We start from the raw sequence: 21,118 nt of genomic DNA, 5'->3' as shown, positions 1-21,118 counted from the left end.
GCTTGTGGGCTGGGATGGGGGGTTTGGGACCAGCCCCCTCCCGGGATGAGGGGATGCAGAGGGGGTCCCTGCACTGCTGAGCAGGCAGATGAGCATCCGTGTCCATCCATGTGCGTGTGTGTGTGTTTAGGAGTCACGGGGTGTGATTTATTCACGAGGACACCGCAAGGAGAGCAGGCCCATTATTCCTGGTGTCTGCATCAGTGCCTGACAGCTCCCTGGAATTGAAATCTCTTACTTAAAGCCTCTGGGGATCATTTTTAAATATCAGCCATGACACTCAAGGACTCGCTCCCAAATGGCATCCTCCCTTCTCCCACAGGGATGGGTGACCCCCAGAATGCCATGTACATGGATGTGTGTTGGCAGTGGGTTTGATGCCAGCCCTGCTGTTGATCACCCAGCTCGGTGGTGCCTCCGGGTGAGGTGGGAGCCCTGTGTCCCCAGCACCATCTCCATGCAGGGAGGTGGGCACAAGGTCCTGCTGTGCTTCCCTGCAGAGGGGACACGCTCCTCGTGTCTTCCCGAAGTTTCATTTATGTTCAGTTATCAAAAGAACAAACAAAGCTCTGTCGAAACAGCCCGCGGCATGTTTTAATGCAAGATTAGATTTGGGCAAGGGAGAGTTGAGCTTGCTTATTTATTGCCTTTCTGCTTTGTCTCCGAGCACTCCCCACCAGGGAAGGTGATGCTGCAGCACCCACCCATTCCCGTAAGAGGTTCGCCCATCTGCGAGGCCAGGGGGGTCCAGCCTGGTTTGGGGGTGATGGAGCAGGAGCCTTGCATCCCTCCTGGGGTGGGGATGGCTCACGGAGGTGTGGTGGCAGCGGGGTCCAGCTTGGGGACTGGGGTGATGCTTGGGAGTAGCGGGTGAATTGAGACGTGGTTATTCCCTTTACCTGCTTATCGGGTGCTGGCGCTGGCGGCTGATAAGAGCGGGCTCTGGGGGTGATAAGGCAGCTCATTGCGTGCGGGTCCCAGGCTGAGGGACACCAGCACACCCTGGTGTGTCCCTGCTGCTCGGCGCGGGTCCCAGGTCCCCGTGTCCCCAGCAGCCACCTCTGCTTCTGACAGCTCAAAGCCACTTGTCCAGTGCCTCCCACTCACAGCCATGAGTCACTGATGGCCACCAGCTCCCGCTGCACGTGTGGTGCAGCAAAACCACCTCCTATGTGCACGGCCACCAGTCACTCTAGGCCAGCGAGGGACACTGTGTTGTCCCCCCAGCATGGGCAAGGTGTGTGTATGCTCATACATGCCTGCACATATACCTCCAGCAGTAAATGGGGGTTTATGTAGGACCTGCAGCCTCTCCTGGGGGCTGTGACGGTGACTTGGATGTCCCCGCACACCGCTGAGGTGGCTCCTGTCTCCCGCAGGTACATGATCACATCACTGGACCGCACTCACGCCGGCTTCTACCGCTGCATCGTCCGCAACCGCATGGGAGCCCTGCTGCAGCGCCAGACCGAGGTGCAGGTGGCATGTAAGTGACAGTCCCATGCGGGGACACCCGGCTCCAGGGCAGCTCCGGCCTTGGTGCAGCCCATGGCCAGCACACGCGAGTGTGGAGCATCCCTGGGGAGCTGCCGGCAGGGATGGGGATGTTACTGCCTCTGCTGCTCCCACTCCATGGTTGGGGTGCATGGTTGGGGTGCATGGTGGCACCCCACAAGCAATGCAGATTGTGCCAGGGCTGGGAAACCTGCAGCGCCACGTCTGAGCACACAGTTCTGGCTCCCTGGAGGGATGAAGCACTTGATGGTGTGAAGCAGCCCCGCTCCTCCCGGCTGCTCTGAGAGCAAACACCTTTTATAATCGTTACTGAAGGCAAACAGGAGCGCGGGGCCGGTGGCTGCATCAGGCAGTGCAGGAGCAGAGATGGGTGGCTCGGTCCTGGGTGCTCCTGCCACACATCCTGTGGAGAAATGGACCTGAGCAGGATGGACCCTAGCACAGACCTTGGGGTCTGTGCTGGGGGGTGATACAGAGGCACCTTGGGGGGGTTAAGCAGGACACAAGGGTGCTGAGGGCTGTGAAGCTGGCTCCGTACCTGGGGAACTTGCCCTTTTCTGTCCCCCCCTTCCCTCTGGGATACCCCCAATCCCAACCCCTTCAACACCTTCCTGAGGAGCAATGAAAAATCAAGAAGCTAATGAGAAATTAATAAGGCAGCTGTGCTAACAACTAATGATAATGGCAAAGTCATTAAAAAAAAGATTCTTTACATGTTTTTAATTACAGCAATTAAGGGAAGTCAATAAAAATCCCCTGCCCCCCCTTCCCTTCTTCTCCATGCCCCCTGCTTCACTCTGCTTTCAGTGTGCTTCCAGCCTGCGATGACTGGGCAGGATGGAGGCAGCAGGTTCCCCATCCAAGGTCATGCCAGGATGATCCCGGTGCTGGGACATGGATTGGGGCAGGGGGAGACGCCGGGGACCCCGGGATTGAGCCCTCCTTGCTGTGGCTGTATCCCATCCTTGGTGGGGAGCAGCGGGGTGGGCGATGGGGCTGGGCAATCCGGGTGCTGCAGGGATGGATCCTGGTATGGGCACAGTGCTGGGCGTGCAGGAGCAGCCCATGGGGTCTGAGCTACCCCAGCACTATCCCATGCCCTGTGCCAACCGAAGAGGGGAGCAGAGAGCAGACCCTAGGGCAGCCCCTCTGCATCCCCTGGGGGAGCCCATCCCCGTGGCCTCCAGCCGGACCCTGCTGGGTCCATTTCCAGCCGCTGAGCTGGTTCTCCCACCCGTTCTGCAGACATGGGGAGCTTCGAGGACAGCGAGACGCAGCAGAGCGTGTCGCACGGGGAGGCGGCCGTCATCCGCGCGCCCCGCATCGCCAGCTTCCCCCAGCCCCAGGTCACCTGGTTCCGTGACGGCCGCAAGATCTCCCCCAGCAGCCGCATGTGAGTACCCCCGGTACCGTCAGCATCCCTCCATCATCCCCCAGCATCATCCCCCGGCATCCTGCCCTGCATCCCCGGGGGGCTGCGTTTCCCTCGGTTGCCCTTGTCCTTGCAATAAGGCTGTTTAACAGACGCCTCGAGCGCATCGTGCTAACACCCACAGACAGACTCGGCGACTAATGGCTCTGTTTGTCGCTGGGGAAATGAATTTAGAACAGAAGTGAAAATAAGAGGGAGGAAGGTGGGTGAAAGGTGGGCTCTGGGGATGGAGCTGGGCACGGCACACGTGTCCGCAGGGGGCTGCATCAGGCCCCTGGTGCTGTCGGAGCTGCAAACTCGGCGCTGGCAGATGCAGCGTGCAGGAATTGAATTTGTAACCCACATTATGCAGGAATTGAACTGGTCTCCTTTCTATTTGCAAAGCAGGATTGAAGAGATAAAACTCCTTTATCTCATATTTAATGGTAGAAAAAATATATTCCCCAAACCATTTTATGTTTCCGGCAGATTAGATCGTTCCATTAAGAAAAGGTCCTATTAATCTGCACTGTCCGATGTGCTCTGCTGGGTGTGGGGGGGATGTGGGGCTCAGCGTGGTCCTGGCACTTGCCTGGGGCCAGTGGTTGAGCTGAACCCCTGCCTTGGTGCTGGTGGGACGAAGGCTGAAGGTCGTGCCTGTCCCATGTGGGTGCTGGGAATGAGGGTCCCATCTCACTGCATCAGTGTCCCTGTTGTGCTCCCATCCCTGCAGAGCCATCACACTGGAGAACACCCTCGTCATCCTCTCCACGGTGGCCCGGAGCGGGACGTTACTACGTGCAGGCGTGTGAATGACAAGACGGGGACAACAAGACGAAAGCCAGCCCATCACGCTGAGCGTGGCCAGTGAGTGCTGGGGCAGTGCCCCCCTCCCGGCCCCGCTCCCCTGCGCCGCCGGCTCCCCCCCACTTTAATTTGCAGTAAATCTCATCAGAGGCTCCAGCTTTGCTGACTTCACACTTTAGCTGCCTCACAATTTATTTAGGCACTTCGGGCTGTGCTGCAGGCGCTAATTGTGTCTTGGGCAGAGCCTCCCGCTCCAGCCCTGCTGCTGGGGATGGATCCGGCTGTGCCACGGGCTGCGGGATGGGATGGTTGCAGTGCATCCGATGGGACACGCTGCCCTGCTCCTACCCGTGCTCCTCTCGCAGCCCTCGTTGCTCCCATCAGCTCAACACCCCTGTAGTTCACCCCTCTGGTCCACTTGGGTGAGGGTCCCCAGCCCCTCTTCAAGGGTGACAGCCCATCCCAGGGAAGATGCCCCAAAGTGGCACCAATCCTGGAACTCCCATCCCACTGCCCCATAGAGGGGTTATTCCCTCTCCATGGAGGACTCTCCCCATTCTCCTTCCCCTCCTACCCCATTAATCTGTTTTTCTGTACCTCGGCGTCCCGGGGGGCCATAAACAACCTGAGCCCATGTTTATGGATTCAGCTATATCAGCAGCTTTCAAGCCCATCGTGTTTTTACAGCGCCTACATGAGGGTTTTTTATTGTTGCAATCATTTTGCTTTATATACTCGCCTTCTCCCTCCTCCCCAGCTCGCAGGCTGGGGCCGGGATGGTGCTGTGGGCTTCTGTGGGAGGAGAGGGCTATGAAAGCACCCTGATGCGAACGTGATGGGCTTTGGGTGCCCCATTGGCCTTGCTGGGTGCTGGGGGCACCCCAGGGGTGAGCAGAGGGTGCTGATGCTCTTCTCTCTGACATCCTTCTCCCAGATGTGGGTGGCCCGGCTGATCCCATCGCACCCACCATCATTGTCCCACCCAGGAACACCAGCGTGGTGGCTGGCACCTCGGAGGTGACCATGGAGTGTGTGGCCAACGCCAGGCAAGTTGCGGGATGGGGATGGGGATCTCCAAGGGTTGGGTATCCCCAGCTCCCTTCCCACCACGGCTTCTGTGGGATGGAGGGATGTGGGGGGCCCCATGGGGGGCTACAGCTGGTTCTCAACCTGCTCCTGGCCCCTCCAGGCCACTGATGAAGCTGCACATCATCTGGAAGAAGGACGGGGTGCCCCTCTCCAGCGGCATCAGCGACTACAGCCGCCGGCTCACCATCCTCAACCCCGTGCTGAGCGACAGCGGCTACTACGAGTGCGAGGCCGTGCTGCGCAGCAGCAGCGTGCCCGCAGTGGCTGAGGGCGCCTTCCTCTCCGTCATGGGTGAGGACCTGGCCGTGGGCAGCCCAAACCACGCATGCAATGAGTTGAGGGTGGTCTCAGCCCTTGGGGCTGGGATGGGAAGTGACAGGCGGGAGTCACTGGGGGTGTTTTGAGCCCTGGGTCTAACACAGCGCCCTGCCCATTGCTGGGTTTCCCTTTGCAGAGCCACCACAGTTCCTCAAGGAGCCTGAGAGGCACATCACAGCTGAGATGGAGAAGGTGGTGGCCATCCCCTGCCAAGCCAAAGGTGAGCTGCTCCCCAGACGCTTTCCCCATGCCACCGTGGTCCCATACCTGATGTGACCCTGTCCTTGCAGGTGTGCCCCCTCCCGAGATGGCGTGGTACAAGGATGCTGCCCTCATCCACCTGGAGAAGCTGTCCCGCTTCCAGCTCCTGGCAGACGGCAGCCTGCAGATCAGCGGGCTGGTCCCCGACGACACCGGCATGTTCCAGTGCTTCGCCCGCAACGCGGCCGGCGAGGTGCAGACCACCACGTACCTGGCCGTGACCAGTAGGTGACAGCCCCCCCCCACCGCCTGGACCCCCTGGCTGGGCTCAGGGACCTCAGGATATGGGGATGGGATGCCCCAGGAGCGGGTCAGCTCCTGGCTGGGCATCTGGAATGGCTTCAGGATGGGTTGTGCATCTCTCTGCCCCACAGGCATCGCGCCCAACATCACCAGGGGTCCCCAGGACAGCACGGTGATTGATGGCATGTCCGTGATCCTCAACTGCGAGACCTCGGGGGCTCCACGTCCGGCCATCACATGGCAGAAAGGTGAAGGGGATGGGGCACAGGGGTGCAGACAAGCCTGCACCCGAGCCCTGTGTCTGCCTGCCCATCCCTGCCTGGCCACCAGGCCACCGATGGAGCTGACGGGCTCCCCGTGTCGCGCAGGGGAGCGGGTCCTGGCCAGCGGGTCGGTGCAGCTCCCGCGCTTCACGCTGCTGGAGTCGGGCAGCCTGCTCGTGAGCCCCGCGCACCTCGCCGACGCCGGCACCTACGTCTGCCTGGCCACCAACTCCCGCGGCGTGGACGAGGCGTCCGCGGACCTGGTTGTGTGGGGTAAGGCACCGTGTCACCCGGCTCTGCTGCACGGGGCAGGGTTCAAGGCCAGGTTGGACACAGGGGCTCGGAGCAACCTGCTCTAGTGGAAGGTGTCCCTGCCCGTGGCAGGGGTTGGAACTGGATGAGCTTTAAGGTCCCTTCCAACCCAAACCATTGCATGATTCTACAGCATTAGGAACAATTCCTTCACCAAAAGGGTGGTCAGGCATTGGAACAGGCCCAGGGCAGTGGTAGAATCACCATCCCTTGAAGTGTTTATAAACCATGTAGATGAAGCCCTTAGTGACACGGGTTAGTGGTGGACTTGGCAGTGCTGGGGAACAGTTGGGTTTGATGATCTTGAAGGTCTTTTCCAACATGGTTGATTCTATGATGCATGATGCAGCACGGAACTAGGGATGAGCTTTGGGATGTGGCTGGCTGGTTTGTGTGTATGCAAACATGGGCTGTCCCTACTGATGCCACCCCTCCAAGCAGTGCTGGTGGCTCATTCTGTCCCCCCACAGCAAGGACACGTATCACTGACCCACCTCAGGACCAGAGCGTCATCAAGGGGACCAAGGCTGTGATGAGCTGTGGGGTCACCCACGACCCCAGCGTGGACGTGAGGTGTGTGTGATGGGGATGGGAGGGTTTGGGGGTCCCGGCACCCCCAGGCTGCGGGCAGATGGTGGGTGCCACCCCCAGCCCTGTGCCGGTGATCCTGCAGTGCCACCTGGTGCCCTGCGCACCGGGAGCCCGCTACGATGGTGGGACCCCCCTGGTCCCCTCTCCTTGTGCCAACACCTCTGGGTGTCCCCCCCGGCACAGGTACATCTGGGAGAAGGACGGGGCACCGCTGAGCACGGAGAGCGGCTCCAGGGTGCGCCTGGACGAGATGGGCACCCTCCACATCTCCCAGACCTGGTCGGGCGACATCGGCACTTACACGTGCAAGGTGGTCTCAGCCGGGGGCAACGACTCGCGCAGCGCCCACCTCCGTGTCCGGTGAGACCCCCCCTCATCCCCGCCAGCATCCCATACACCAGTCTATGCCCTCTCCATCACCACCGCATCCCTCACCCCATGTCCAGGCAGCTCCCCCACGCTCCCGAGAGCCCTGTGGCCATGCTCAGCCCCCTGGAGAAACGGGCCATCAACCTCACCTGGGCCAAACCCTTCGATGGCAACAGCCCCCTGCTCCGCTACGTCGTGGAGGTCTCTGAGAACAGTAAGGAGCTGCTCCCACCTCCCTGGCTAGGCTGGCACCGGGCAAAGCCTGAGCTCCAGCATCGCTTCGGGATGCTGGGCAAGGGATGCTGTGTGGAGCTGGGGGACCTCAGCATCCTGCAGGTCAGGTCCTCCACCCCGCTGCCCCCTTTTCCCCCCCCACAGATGCCCCCTGGACCGTGCTGCTGGCCAGCGTGGACCCCGAGGTGACATCAGTGGCCGTGCGGGGCTTGGTGCCCGCTCGCTCCTACCAGTTCCGCCTCTGTGCTGTGAATGATGTGGGCAGGGGCCAGTTCAGCAAGGACACAGAGAGGTGAGTGGTGGCCGGGTGTCCTGCGGGACCCAGCAGCAATGGGTGCTCACCCCCGCCTTGTCCCCTGCAGGGTGTCCCTGCCCGAGGAGCCCCCTTCTGCACCCCCCCAGAACGTCATCGCCAGCGGCCGCACCAACCAGTCCATCATGATCCAGTGGCAGCCGCCCCCCGAGAGCCACCAGAACGGTGTCCTCAAGGGCTACATCATCCGGTAGGCACTGAGGGAGGAGCACAGGCATCCCATCCCTGGCACCCCAGGGTGCTGATGGGGACACTGGCAGCTCTGATGGCCTCTGGTCCCCAGGTACTGCCTGGCCGGGCTGCCCGTGGGCTACCAGTTCAAGAACATCACCAACGCCGAGGTCAACAACCTGCTCCTGGAGGACCTCATCATCTGGACCAACTATGAGATCGAGGTGGCGGCGTACAACAGCGCCGGCCTGGGGGTGTACAGCATGAAGGTGACCGAGTGGACGCTGCAGGGAGGTAGGCAGGGCCTTGGCGTTCACCCCATCGGCAGCGGGATGTGCCATGGGGGTGGTGGACACTGCGAGCTGTGCCTTCATCCCGGCAGTGCCCACGGTGCCCCCGGGGAACGTGCAGACCGAGGCCACCAACTCCACCACCATCCGCTTCACCTGGAACCCCCCCAGCCCCCAGTTCATCAACGGCATCAACCAGGGGTACAAGGTGAGGAGTGATCCCCGAGGGTCTCCCCAAAAAACAGGGAGGGTTGGGAACTCCCCATCTGACCTGCACAAACTGGCTCAGCTCCTCCTTAAACCCCCAGACTTCAACTGGTTCCAGCCTGACAGTTAAAATAGTATTTACCGATGATATTTAACACTTGCATGGGCTCGGAAGCTCCCCTGCTCTTTAATTAATTCCAAATTTGCAATTAATTCAAATCTACATTAATGAAATTGAATTAAAAACATTAAACTTGTTTCTTAATCCACTCAAAAGAAGTTCAGGAATTTAATTGCCGCTGGATGTGATAACTGGAGCAAGGCAGATATTTAACATTCTTATTAAATGCCACTTAGTATTTTTGATTAGTATTTTTTAGGGCCTAATTAGTATTTAATTAAGTAGCTATAGGCTATCTCGCACAATGGCAATTAAATGCCCAAACATCCCTCCTAAACACAGGCGATTACACTCTGTTATCAATGGGAGTTAATCACAGCACAAGCTCCGCATCGGCTCGGAGGGGTAAACACGCACCATTAACAGCATCAAGTGTTCCCTGCGCCCTTAATTGATATTTAATCAACTCTGAATAAATAAGAGGAGGCCGGAGGTGCTCGGAGGATGGTGTTTGTGGTGCTGATGTCTATGGTGGGGATGCTGGTACCCGGCATCGTCATCCCAACTGGTGGTACCCGCATCGTCATCCCAACTCCTCCTCCCCGCAGCTCATCGCCTGGGAGCCGGAGCACGAGGAGGAGGCGACGGTGGTGACGGTGCGGCCCAACTTCCAGGACAGCGTCCATGTGGGATACGTGTCGGGGCTGCGGAAGTTCGCCGAGTACTTCACCTCGGTGCTGTGCTTCACCACGCCGGGGGACGGCCCGCGCAGCCCCCCCCAGCTGGTGCGCACCCACGAGGATGGTACGGGGAGGCTTCGTGTTCCCATGGGATGCGAGCGGCCCTGGGATGGGGGGACTTGATCCCACTGGGGGTGCCCATGGGGATGTGGAATGGGATGCTGCTGAGCCCCTGGGAAGCCCTGTCCGATGGGAGTCTCCTCCATGCTCGCTCCTTGTGGGTGTCCTGTGGGTGCTGTGTGCTGAACCTGGGTGTCTTTGGGCAGTGCCTGGTCCCGTGGGACATCTCAGCTTCAGTGACATCCTGGACACGTCCCTGAAGGTCAGCTGGCAGGAGCCGCTGGAGAAGAACGGCATCCTCACGGGTAAGGGAGCATCAGCGGGTACCCTGCTCCTGCATCGGTCCCCTTCCCACCCGCAGCATCTCACCCTGGTCCCCTTCCCACCCTGTAGCATCTCCTCCTGGCCCCATTCAGCTCCCTGGGGTGGGCAATGAAGTGGGGCTGACAGCATGGGGTGCATTCCAGGCTACCGGATCTCCTGGGAGGAATACAACCGCACCAACACGCGGGTGACCCATTACCTGCCCAACGTCACCCTGGAGTACCGCGTCACCGGCCTCACCGCCCTCACCACCTACACCATCGAGGTGGCTGCCATGACCTCCAAGGGCCAGGGCCAGGTCTCCTCCTCCACCATCTCCTCGGGGGTGCCTCCAGGTGAGTGTGGCAGTGCAGGGGTGCCAATGGGCTTGGGGGCAAGCGGCCAGTGCCACCCACCCTGCCCTGTCCCTGCAGAGCTCCCCGGGGCCCCCACCAACCTGGGCATCTCCAACATCGGGCCCCGCTCCGTCACCCTCCAGTTTCGCCCAGGCTACGATGGCAAAACCTCCATCTCCCGCTGGCAGGTGGAGGCACAGGTATGGGGCAGCTCAGGGGAGGATGAGGAGGTGCTGGGGGGCAGCTCACCCCATTCCCATCCCATAGGTAGGCCAGAGCGGTGAGGCTGAAGAGTGGGCGCTTGTCCATCAGCTGGCTAATGAGCCCGATGCCCGCTCCATGGAGGTGCCCAACCTGAAGCCCTACACCTACTACAGGCAAGTGGCCAGGGCGATGCTGTGATGTCCTCCCCAGGGGCCGGAGCCCCCCTTGTCCCCTTCCATGACCCCCCTTTTCCTTCCTCAGTTTCCGCATGCGGCAGGTGAACATCGTGGGCACCAGCCCTCCCAGCCTGCCCTCCCGGAGGATCCAGACCCTGCAGGCCCCCCCGGACATGGCACCCACCAACGTCACCCTGAGGACGGCCAGTGAGACCAGCCTGTGGCTGCGCTGGATGGTGAGGGGGGACCACGGCTCATGTCCATGGGCACGGGGCTGTGGGACATCACGACTGATGGTGCCATCTCTATGGGCTGGGACCAGCCGCTCCTGGAACAGGAGTACAATGGGAACCCCGACTCAGTGGGCTACAGGATCCGGTACACGCGCTCGGACGGGCGAGGGCAGCCGGCGTTGCACGTCATCCATGACCGTGTGGAGCGGGAATACACCATCGAGGACCTGGAGGAGTGGACCGAGTACCGGGTGCAGGTCCAAGCCTTCAACGCCATCGGCTCAGGGCCATGGAGCCATGCAGTGGTGGGACGCACCCGGGAGTCAGGTACCGCTGCCCACCCCATGGCACTGGGCACCCACCCCATGGCACTGGGCACCCACCCCATGGCACTGGGCACCAATTCCAGCCAGATCTACCACTGACTTTTACTCTTATCACCCCCTCCAGTGCCTTCCTCTGGTCCCAGCAACGTGTCGGTGGTGGCCACCTCCTCCAGCAGCATGCTGGTCCAATGGAGTGACATCCCCGAGGCAGACTGCAATGGTCACATCCTTGGCTACAAGGTAAGCTGCTACCATTGTGCCACCTCCAAGCGATGATGCCAGCTCCATCCCAGGGCTGGCCGTGTCACACGGATCTGTTGCAGGTGATGTACAAGGAGAAGGACTCGGACAGACGTGCCCAGTTCTGGCTGGCAGAGGGCAATGCCTCTCGCAGCGCCCAGCTGACCGGGCTGGGCAAGTACACGCTGTATGAGATCCGTGTGCTGGCCTTCACCAGGATCGGTGATGGGGTGCCCAGCCGGCCCCCCGTCCTCGAGCGGACACTGGATGATGGTGGGTGACAGCATCTTGGTGGGCAGAGACCCCTGAATGGGGTGTTGGAGGTCCCCATGGTGCCTAAGACCTTTCCATCCCATTCCTGGCATGATCCCTCTGTTCCCTGACCCAGGGCTCCCTATTCCCAGGGGATGGCACCTGGCACTTTGCACGCTCTTGTGCACTCCCTGGTGAACCCCATCTCTCCCCTCCAGTGCCCGGGCCCCCCGTGGGGATCCTCTTCCCCGAAGTGAGGACCACCTTGGTGCGGCTCATCTGGCAGCCTCCTGCAGAGCCCAATGGCATCATCCTGGGTAGGTGGGGAGCCATCCCGGTTGTGCCATGCTGGGATGTGGTGCAGAGAGGTGCAGGGATCACCATGGGGAGGCAGAACCCAGCTCCCTGAGCATCTCAGACCCCAGGGCCGGTGTTTGCGTGTGAGCTCCCCTGTGCAGGGAGCCAAACCCCCTCAATGCTGGGCAGCGCATGGGCAGGATGGAGGAGGAAGCAGCCCGGGATGGTGTCCCCTCCACCAGCCCCACTTGCCGCTCCCTCCCCGGCAGCGTACCAGGTCACCCACCACCTCAACACCACCGCGGTCAATGCGGCCACCGTGGACGTGCTGGAGCCCAGCGCCCGGCAGTACACGGCCACCGGCCTCCAGCCCGAGGCCACCTACCTGTTCCGCATCGCGGCGCAGACCCGCAAGGGCTGGGGTGAGGCGGCCGAAGCCCTCGTGGTGACCACGGAAAAGAGAGGTAATGGGGCAAGGGGGGGTCCAGCCTATGGTGCTGTGCCCATGGTGTGCCATGGGGTGTCCATGGGGTGCCCTCAGTGCTCCCAGCCCCTCGCCTCCCGCAGACCGCCCGCAGCCCCCCGGGAAGCCGCTGGCGCAGCAGGAGGAGGTGCGTGCCCGCAGCGTGCTGCTGTTCTGGCAGCCGGGCAGCGATGGGCTCTCCCCCGTCCGCTACTACACGGTGCAGAGCCGCGAGCTGCCCGACGGCGAGTGGGCTCTGCACCCCGCCTCCGTGAGCCACAATGCCACCGCCTTCGTCGTGGATAGGTGAGATATGGGTGATGTGGGGACATGGGGAGGTGGTGGAACTGGGTGATCTGAAGGTCCTTTCCACCCCTAACTATTCTATGATGGGCTCTGCTTTGGGCTTTTGCCTTGTGACTCAGTTTCCCCATCTGATGAGAAGTGCTCGCACCAAGGTTGGGAAGCGCTGGCCAATGTGCTCTGTGAGAGGTCAGGTTGGGCAGAGCCTTGGGTGATGTGGCCTAGTGTGAGGTGTCCCTGCCCATGGCAGGGGGTCGGAACTGGGTGATCTGAGGGTCCTTTCCAATCCAAACCATTCTGATTCTATGAAGGGTGGTTTATGGAGTCACCCAGTGGCTTCACTGTCCCCACACAGGCTGAAGCCCTTCACCTCCTACAAGTTCCGTGTGAAGGCGACGAATGACATTGGGGACAGCGAGTACAGCGAGGAGTCGGAGTCACTCACCACGCTGCAGGCGGGTCAGCACCTCCTGGGGCAGGGAGAGGGGGTTCCCCCCTTCCCTGGGCATCCCTGAAGCCTCATCACCCCCTTCTCCCCCACAGCCCCCGAGGAAGCTCCCACCATCCTCTCCGTCACCCCACACACCACCACGTCCGTGCTCATCCGCTGGCAGGTACTGTCCGCTCTGCCATGTGGGGTGTCACAGGATGGGCCACCAGCCCCCTTGGGAGCAGCCCCTCACTGTCCTTCCCACGCAGCCCCCAGCCGAGGACAAGATCAACGGGATCCTGCTGGGTTTCCTCCTGCGGTACCGCGAGCTGGTGTACGACAGCCTGCGCGGCGTCACCCTGCGCGGCATCGGCAACCCCGGCGCCACGTGGGCACAGCTCACCCGTGAGTGCTGCTGGCCCCAGCGAGCCTGGGGGGACGTGGGGCTGGGAGTGACCGAGCCTGGGGATGTGGGGCTGGGGGTGACCCAGTGATGGCGGGTGGAGGATGGAGCATCCTGCACTCCATGGTCGCTCTTGGGTACCAGTCTGGAGATGTCAGGGTCAGGGTATCCCTCATGGAGCTGTCACCCGCCTCCTCGTACCACCAGGTCCATGGTCCCCAACACACTTGTCTGCGATGTTGCTGGCTCAGTTCCGCTGTGCTCAGCTCTGTGTCCCTGTAGTGTGGGTGTCCGTGTGTCCAACTAACACGGGTGTCTCTGTGATGTCCTGCTGTGTGTATTCGGGTGTGCTGCTGTACTCAGATCCCAAAGGGAATAGGGTCCACTCCAGGGGCAGCAGCGGCACGAGTGACAAGGGCAGAGCCCAAGGCAGAACCTTGTCCCCTCCATCACTCTCAATTGCTCCCTGTGGAGCCCCAGATGCCCAGACCCAGCTTGTGTCACCCTGTGACTCCCCGGTGCTGTAACATCCCCGTTGGCATCTGAGGGTGCCAGGGCCCTTTCAGGGGTGGGAACTGTGCAGGGGTGGGTGCTCGGGGGTGGGTGCTCGGGGGTGGGTGCTCGGGGGTGGGAGCCCACCCGTGCCATGGGACTAACCGGCTGCTGCTCTCCCTGCCCCGTGCCACCCAGCCGTCTACGCCGTGCACAACCTCAGCGAGGTGTCCCTCACCCAGTACGAGCTGGACAGTAAGTCACTGCTCCCCCTGCCCCTCCGTGCCATCCCCCTGCATGTCCCCCCACTGCCACCCTCTGTGTGTGTCTCCCCTCTGCCTGCCTGTGCTGTGGGGTGAGTCCAATCCCTGTGCCCCGGGACACCTCTACTTTCCTCTGCTGTTGTTCCTTGGAGACACCCCTTTTCCCCAGCGATGGGGGGTTCTGCTGGGTCCCCCGGGGGTCTCAGGACCCACCCCACAGCAGGAGGGACCCCGCTCACCCCTTTTCCCCGCAGACCTGAGCAAGCACCGGCGCTACGAGATCCGCATGAGCGTGTACAACGCGGTGGGTGAGGGCCCCCCCAGTCCCCCCCAGGAGGTGTTTGTGGGTGAAGCGGGTGAGTCCATAGCACAGCATGCTCCTGCAGGGATGGGGTTTGGCTCTTCTAGTGCCCCGTGCTCCCATATGTGTGCCCAGGCAAGGGATGCACCTCAGCACCAAGGGGGGCTCCCTGGTCCTGCAGGGATGTGACACTGTCCCCTCCCTCGGCACAGTGCCCACGGGTGCACCGCGGAACGTGGCGGTGCAGGCGGCCACGGCCACGCAGCTGGATGTGACCTGGGAGCCACCTCCCGTGGAGAGCCAGAACGGGGACATCCAGGGGTACAAGGTACCGCCACTGAGCCGGGACATGGGAAGGTGCTGGGATCCTGGGGGGGATGCTGGGTGTCATTGGTGGGGTGCTGACCTCCTCTGGATGATGCTGTGTGTGTTGTTGCATCTGAGGAGGTTTTGGGTGCCCCGGGAGATGCTGTGCGCTTCGGTGGGAGTCTGGGGAGATACCGGGAGTCCCATCCCGGTGCTAAGCGGCCGCAGGGCGGCAGGTGGCGCCCTCGGTCCTGGGATGCTGCCGGGATGCTCCCGGGATATCCAGCCCCACGCCTCAGGCACCTCCACTGGAGCAGGGTGCTCCAAGCCCCTGTGTCCAACCTGGCCTTGAACACTGCCAGGGATGGGGCAGCCACAGCTTCTCTGGGCACCCTGTGCCAGCGCCTCAGCACCCTCACAGGGCCTGGGGAAGGTGAGACGGGCTGGATCCCTGCATCACCCACGTCTCGGTGTCCGCTTCTCCTCCTCCTGCAGATCCACTTCTGGGAGGCGCAGCGCCAGAACGGGAGCGAGCGGGTGAAGACGCTTTTCCTGCCGGAGAGCGGGGTGAAGCTGAAGAACCTGACGGGGTACACCTCGTACTGGGTCAGCGTCGCCGCCTTCAACGCTGCAGGAGACGGGCCCCGCAGCGCCCCGGTGAAGGGACGCACGCAGCAGGCAGGTGGGGCCCGTGGCACGGCTCCCCCCCCGCCTTTGTGGTCACACCAGCACCCTCCTACCCTGGTCTCCATGGGGAGCTGTCTCCATGGGTCCAGCTTCTAGTGATGTTCGATTGATGCCCCTTCATCCCAGCTGCGGTCCAGCTCCCACTCCCAAGCAGACACCAGACATCCCAGAGGGTTCATGGGTTGGAGGCACATGGAGATGAAGGTCTTGGCTGAGATTTGAGAAGGGTGAAGGTCTCAGGAGGAGAGACAAGGAGACTTATCCCCTGAGCCATGTGTGGTGGCCTAGCAGGGTCTTTGCTGCTGCGGGGATGGGAATAGCAGAGTGGTGTGAGATGGTGATAATGAGTGCTCCAGCCCCATTAGGGTGGAGATAGGGAGAGGGGCTGGCTGGGTGCTGGAAGCACTGAGCTGGCCCCATCCACTGTCATCCCACAGCTCCCAGCGCCCCGGGATCCATCCGGTTCAGCGAGCTGACCACCACATCAGTGAACGTGTCCTGGGAGCCACCACCGCTGCCCAACGGCATCCTGGAGGGCTACAGGCTAGTCTATGAGCCCTGCATGCCCGTGGATGGTGAGGGCATGGCCGGGGTGCTGGGGAGAGCTGGGAGGGCTCTGGGGGGGACCCGGCTCAGCCTCCATCCCCACAGGCATCAGTAAGATCGTGACGGTGGACGTGAAGGGGAACAGCCCGCTGTGGATGAAGGTGAAGGACCTGGCTGAGGGCGTCACGTACCAGTTCCGAATCCGGGCCAAAACCTTCGCCTATGGGCCAGATGTTGAGGCAAACATCACCACGGGGCCGGGGGAAGGTAGGGGGGATGTGTGGGATGCTGTGCTGGGGTGAAGGGGGGGATGCGATGGGGACCGCTGCCACCGGGGCTGGCATGGGGTGTGGGGTTTGTACCCCCATGCCTCCAGCTCTGCTCTGGTCCCCAGGTGCCCCCGGCCCCCCCGGTGAACCCTTCATCTCCCGCTATGGCTCAGCTATCACCATCCACTGGTCGAGCGGGGACCCCGGCCAAGGGCCCATCACCAGATACGTCATTGAAGCCCGTCCTTCAGGTACTGCAGCTCCGCTCTGCTTTCCATCCCCACTGCGATGCCCTTGGGTTCAGGAGAAGGGAAAACTGAGGCAGGGAGCGCTGACATCTCCCAGGCCACCCAACAGGATGGGTTGGGATTAGGACATGGGTGTCTCCATGAGGACCACGCCGCTGGGGCTGATGGAAAGGGGCTGGTGAGCAGTGGAGCAGCACTCATTGATGCTCATGGGCATAGAGGTCCTGATGTTCCTGCAGCCCCACTTCTCCCAAGCCCCTTCTCTCTTCCAGATGAGGGGCTCTGGGACATCCTCATCAAAGACATCCCCAAGGAGGTGACCTCCTACACCTTCAGCATGGACATCCTCAAGCAGGGGGTCAGCTACGACTTCCGTGTCATCGCTGTGAACGACTATGGCTACGGGACCCCCAGCACGCCTTCCCCCTCCGTGTCAGGTAGCCAGTGGGGCGGTATGCGGGTGTCCCGGGGGGATGCTGTCACCCCTGTGAGGAGGGGCAGACTCAGTGATGCTCTGTTCTTATGGCCATCACTGAAATCCATCTCTCCAACCTTGCCTGGCTCCTACAGAGCCCCAAATCCTGCTGCCAACAACATCTGCCTGCACTCCCCTTGCAGATCCCTCTGTTATCCCCCTTTAACCTGCTCCTTCACGTGGATCCCGCCCTCACAAAGTTCCCCAGTGTAACCCCATGCCCTGCAGCAGGGTCTCCCCATCCATTGCCTCCCATGCTCACCCCTCTCTGATCCTCCCTGCTGTGCCCCAGCCCAGAAAGCCAACCCGTTCTATGAGGAGTGGTGGTTCCTGGTGGTCATCGCCCTGGTAGGGCTCATCTTCATCCTCCTGCTCGTCTTTGTGCTCATCATCCGTGGGCAGAGCAAGAAGTACGCCAAGAAGTCAGACTCAGGTGAGCACCAGGAGCGTGGTGGGTGGTGATGAGACCCTCTGGGGTGCAGAGCCCTGACCCAAGGCCAGGTTGGACACAGGGGCTTGGAGCAACCTGCTCTAGTGGAAGGTGTCCCTGCCCGTGGCAGGGGGTTGGAACTGGGTGAGCTTTAAGGTCCCTTCAATCCAAACCATTCCATGATTCTATGACCCCATGGGAGCCTCCCTGCCTGCCTTTGGGGTGAGTGGTGTGGTGGGATCCTGCCTCAGGGCTTAGCTCTGCCTGTGACATCCCATAAAGATGCTTTGGGCTTCCCGGAGAGCGCTGGGAGCTCAGGATGGAGCAGTGCTCAGGGCAGCCTCCAGCAGGGGCTCGGCAGAGGTCACTGGGATTACTCAAACACGGCTCTGTTTGCTTAGCTGTGTCAAGGGCTCAAATTGTGGGGAAAATCCAGACCTCCCATTAAGCAAACAGAGCCGGGAGCTGGAGGCGGTGGGGCTGGGCGGGTGAGAGCCACAGCAGGCAGGCTCGGCACGGCCGCGGCGCTGGCACAGGGCTGATGCTCAGCTGTGGTCTGTCCACATCGGAGCTGGCACATCCCTCCTAGGGCTATTCTCTGGGTACCCCCAATGCTGTGCTGCTTGGGGAGGGTTTTGGGGGAGCCTGAGCATCCCTTTCCCCAGGGAACAGCTCCAAGGCGACGGCCCTGAACCACGGCGAGATGGTGAGCCTGGATGAGGGCAGCTTCCCAGCCCTGGAGCTCAACAACCGGCGCCTCTCCGTCAAGAATTCCTTCTGCCGCAAGAACGGGATCTACACCCGGTAGGAAGCCGCTGCCACAGCCCCCTCCTTCAGCAGGGGGGACCTTTCATACCTGGTCCATTATGGGATGGTTATGGGGCTGGGGAGGGCTGGCACCTAAGGGGGTGACCCCATTCTGCCCAATATTCCCCCTGCCGTATGCTGCAGCCACTGCACCAGCCCTGCTGTGCCAGGATGCTGAGCAGCCTGAAAAGCTGGGAATCCCTGAGAGCCCATGGACAAGGGCAGGACATGGCTTAGGGGTGCTCCTTGAGCCTGTCCCAGGGGTTGGCTGGGCTCATCCCCATGCAGCAGAGCCCCAAGGGGGGGATCCACACTGAGCATCCCCCTCTTCCCAAGGTCCCCACCACGGCCCAGCCCCGGCAGCCTCCACTACTCGGATGAGGATGTGACCAAGTACAACGACCTGATCCCTGCCGAGAGCAGCAGCCTGACCGAGAAGCCCTCCGAGGTCTCCGACTCTCAGGTGACCACTCAGGAGATGGGGATGTGGGACATGGGGACACAAGGGCAGGATGGTCAGCGCTGGGAGCCCTCCCCAAGCATCAACCCTGCTCTCTGCCCACCGCCGCGCAGATCCTGCTGAGCACTTGGGAAAAGCAATGCCAGTCCTGCTCTGCTGCCCCATCCTGCTTTTTAGGCAGCAGCATTGCCCGTGGCTTCATGACATGGAGCCGGAGCAAAGCTGGCACAAGCCCTGGGGCTGTGGCACTGTGGGGTGCCCCCAGGGCTGCTGGGGACAGGGGACTGGAGGGCAGCAGGGTTGGGGCCTGTCCTGCTGCCCGGTTGCTGGTGGCAACCCTGGAAAATGGCACTTTTGTCTCATCCTGGAGCAACGGGCATCTGTGGCCATGGGCAGCTCCCACAGAGGCCACAGGAGCATCACCCCGGGGTAGATGCTGGGTGCTGAGTGAAAACACAAGGCTGAACCCCAAGGGCAGCTCCTGGGTGTCCCCAGCACTGTCCCCATGCAGGAGGGTGCCCAGCCCCAGGGCTCCCCCCTTGCTGCCTGCCCCGGTTGTAGCTTTGCAGATGCCGGCCCCGGTCCCTGCTGCCCCTGCGGGGCTCGAGTGGCTCTTTGAGGAGCTGTGAAGAGCGGCGGGAGCTGGCGCTGGCGCGGGGCAGCTTCCCCACCGCCCTCAATGGGCCCTTTGTGCGCAACGAGGAGGCTGAATCCAATTACCGCCAGCGGGAAGGCAGCGCCTCCCAAAAACACCCTCCCGCCAGCGTGGGGGGAGCGCGGCCCCAGGGACCCCCCGAGGGGCCCCACGACCCTTTTGTGTGGGTTCTATTTAGCTTTAGAAAGCAGCAGAAACACCCCAGCGGCGCCGCAGCCCTTCAGCCCCTCAAGTCTTTTGGGATGTGCTCGCCAGCATCCCTAAGAGAGCACTGGGAAAGCTTACCCTGTTCTGGGGTCGGTGGGCGATGCCCCCTCACTCTGTGCTCATTCTCTTATCCCATTCTTTAGGGCAGTGACAGCGAGTACGAGGTGGACCCGGGTCACCAGAAAGCCCATTCCTTTGTGAACCACTACATCAGCGACCCCACGTACTACAACTCGTGGCGGCGGCAGCAGAAGGGCATCTCGCGGGCGCAGGCGTACAGCTACACCGAGAGCGACTCCGGGGAGCCCGACCCCGCAGCCCTGTCCAACAGCACCTCCACGCAGCAGGGCAGCCTCTTCCGGCCCAAAGCCAGCAGGACTCCCACCCCCCAGACCCCCGGCAACCCCCCCAGCCAGCCCGGGACCCTGTACCGCCCGCCCAGCAGCCTGGCCCCCGGCTCCAGAGCTCCCATCGCCGGGTTTTCTTCTTTCGTTTGATATTTAAACAGAAGCAAAACACAGGAGAGAGAAAAATACATATTAAACAAAAAAAAAAAGGAAAAAAATAAAGGAAAACCTGAGGAATTAAGGAATAAAGCAGCGAGGAGGAGGAGGAGGAGGAGGAAGAGGCCGAAGGGCCCCGGGGCTCGGTGCCACGGCGGGTGTTTCACTTTGCCGGAGCAGGATGCCAAGCGCCTTCCCTGCGGAGCAGAGCCCAGCTCCTTGTTTTGGCCAAAGCTGTGTCTGTGTGACGGATTGCTCAGCCGAGGAGGGGTGGGAATGCTCGGCGTGCCGGCAGGATTGCACCGGACTTTGCCCTTGGAATCTGCTGTGCTGGGGTCCCTGTGGGGTGCTGGGATCTCACCGTGCCAAACCCCAGCCCCTCTGCTTGTGGTCCCCCCAGGACGTGGGGACAAGTGCTGGTGACACAGAGAGACCCCAACTCAAAACCTCTGGATATGAGACCCCAGCCTTTGGGGGGCACCCACCGTGCGAGGAACCCAGGGTACAAGTGATTCCTCCTTTCGTTGGTGCCCAGGACTTGAACCCCAGCAGTGCCCCACCGGGGTGCACATGGTGCTGATGACCCCCCCTGATTTTGCACCCCGGATGAGGCTCAGATGGGGCGATGCAGCAGCCAGAGCCCCCCCCTCTGTATTGCTGGTGGTTTGGGGTCTCTTAATGGGGTTTTGTGCATAGGGAGCACAAGGAACATGCGATGGGTGGTGATGCCCAGGGGGGTCTGGGGCTGTTTTGGTGGTCTCTGCATAGCAAACCCCTGCAGTGCCTACTGCTGAGCCAGGCTGAGCCGAGGGAGATGCCAATAAACAGCCTGAGGATCAGCGTGTCTCACTTCTCTGTCACCCTGCTGTGGAGGAGAAGGGGCCAGCGGGATGTGTCAGTCTGTCCTGCTGTCCCAGATGGGCTTGTGTCAGCCCTGCGGCACCATGGAAGGAGCCAGGCAGAGGTGCGGTGCCAGGATAGAGCTCAGAATGGTGTGGGGAGCAGTGATGGATCTATACCTGCATGTTTCTGTCCCATTGGGGTCTGTAGCTGGAGGGAAAGGGGGGACCTGGTGGTGGGATAGGGAATGAGGGAGGCGGATGGATGCACTGAATGCTTTTGGCATCACCAGCACTGGAGGCTTCTCCTGGGGTGGTTTCCAGCCACC

General features: G+C 61.6%; 1 protein-coding gene across 2 annotated transcripts; it reads left to right on the top strand.

Annotated features, from left to right (window-relative positions):
• The first annotated feature begins 1,440 nt into the window (after positions 1-1,440).
• SDK2 (sidekick cell adhesion molecule 2) lies at positions 1,441-20,789 on the top strand. Of its 2 annotated transcripts, XM_030506401.1 has the most exons (43): positions 1,441-1,486; positions 2,761-2,908; positions 3,660-3,793; positions 4,668-4,779; positions 4,923-5,113; positions 5,277-5,360; positions 5,431-5,625; positions 5,776-5,892; positions 6,013-6,180; positions 6,690-6,792; positions 6,994-7,170; positions 7,257-7,393; positions 7,558-7,705; positions 7,776-7,916; positions 8,010-8,191; positions 8,280-8,395; positions 9,124-9,319; positions 9,522-9,620; positions 9,783-9,974; positions 10,053-10,174; positions 10,242-10,351; positions 10,440-10,590; positions 10,677-10,914; positions 11,038-11,153; positions 11,237-11,426; positions 11,624-11,722; positions 11,972-12,166; positions 12,270-12,471; positions 12,824-12,927; positions 13,012-13,082; positions 13,168-13,303; positions 13,992-14,048; positions 14,311-14,412; positions 14,570-14,685; positions 15,159-15,345; positions 15,788-15,925; positions 16,002-16,163; positions 16,291-16,416; positions 16,686-16,850; positions 17,181-17,321; positions 17,984-18,122; positions 18,462-18,588; positions 19,591-20,789. In XM_030506401.1, the coding sequence occupies exons 3-43, from the start codon at positions 3,739-3,741 to the stop codon at positions 19,942-19,944; spliced, it is 5,961 nt and encodes a 1,986-aa protein (XP_030362261.1). In that variant the 5' UTR covers positions 1,441-1,486; positions 2,761-2,908; positions 3,660-3,738; the 3' UTR covers positions 19,945-20,789. The 2 variants fall into 2 exon arrangements, with proteins under 2 accessions (XP_030362261.1, XP_030362262.1); XM_030506402.1 differs by lacking the exons at positions 1,441-1,486; positions 2,761-2,908; positions 3,660-3,793; ... (11 more) ...; positions 8,010-8,191; positions 8,280-8,395 and having other exon boundaries at positions 9,278-9,300.
• The last annotated feature ends 329 nt before the right edge of the window (positions 20,790-21,118 follow it).

Source organism: Strigops habroptila, chromosome 14 (assembly GCF_004027225.2).
Source record: "Strigops habroptila isolate Jane chromosome 14, bStrHab1.2.pri, whole genome shotgun sequence".
Classification (NCBI taxonomy): domain Eukaryota; kingdom Metazoa; phylum Chordata; class Aves; order Psittaciformes; family Psittacidae; genus Strigops; species Strigops habroptila.
Note: the sequence above shows the minus strand (reverse complement) of the source record. Positions and strands in the feature narration are given on the sequence as shown.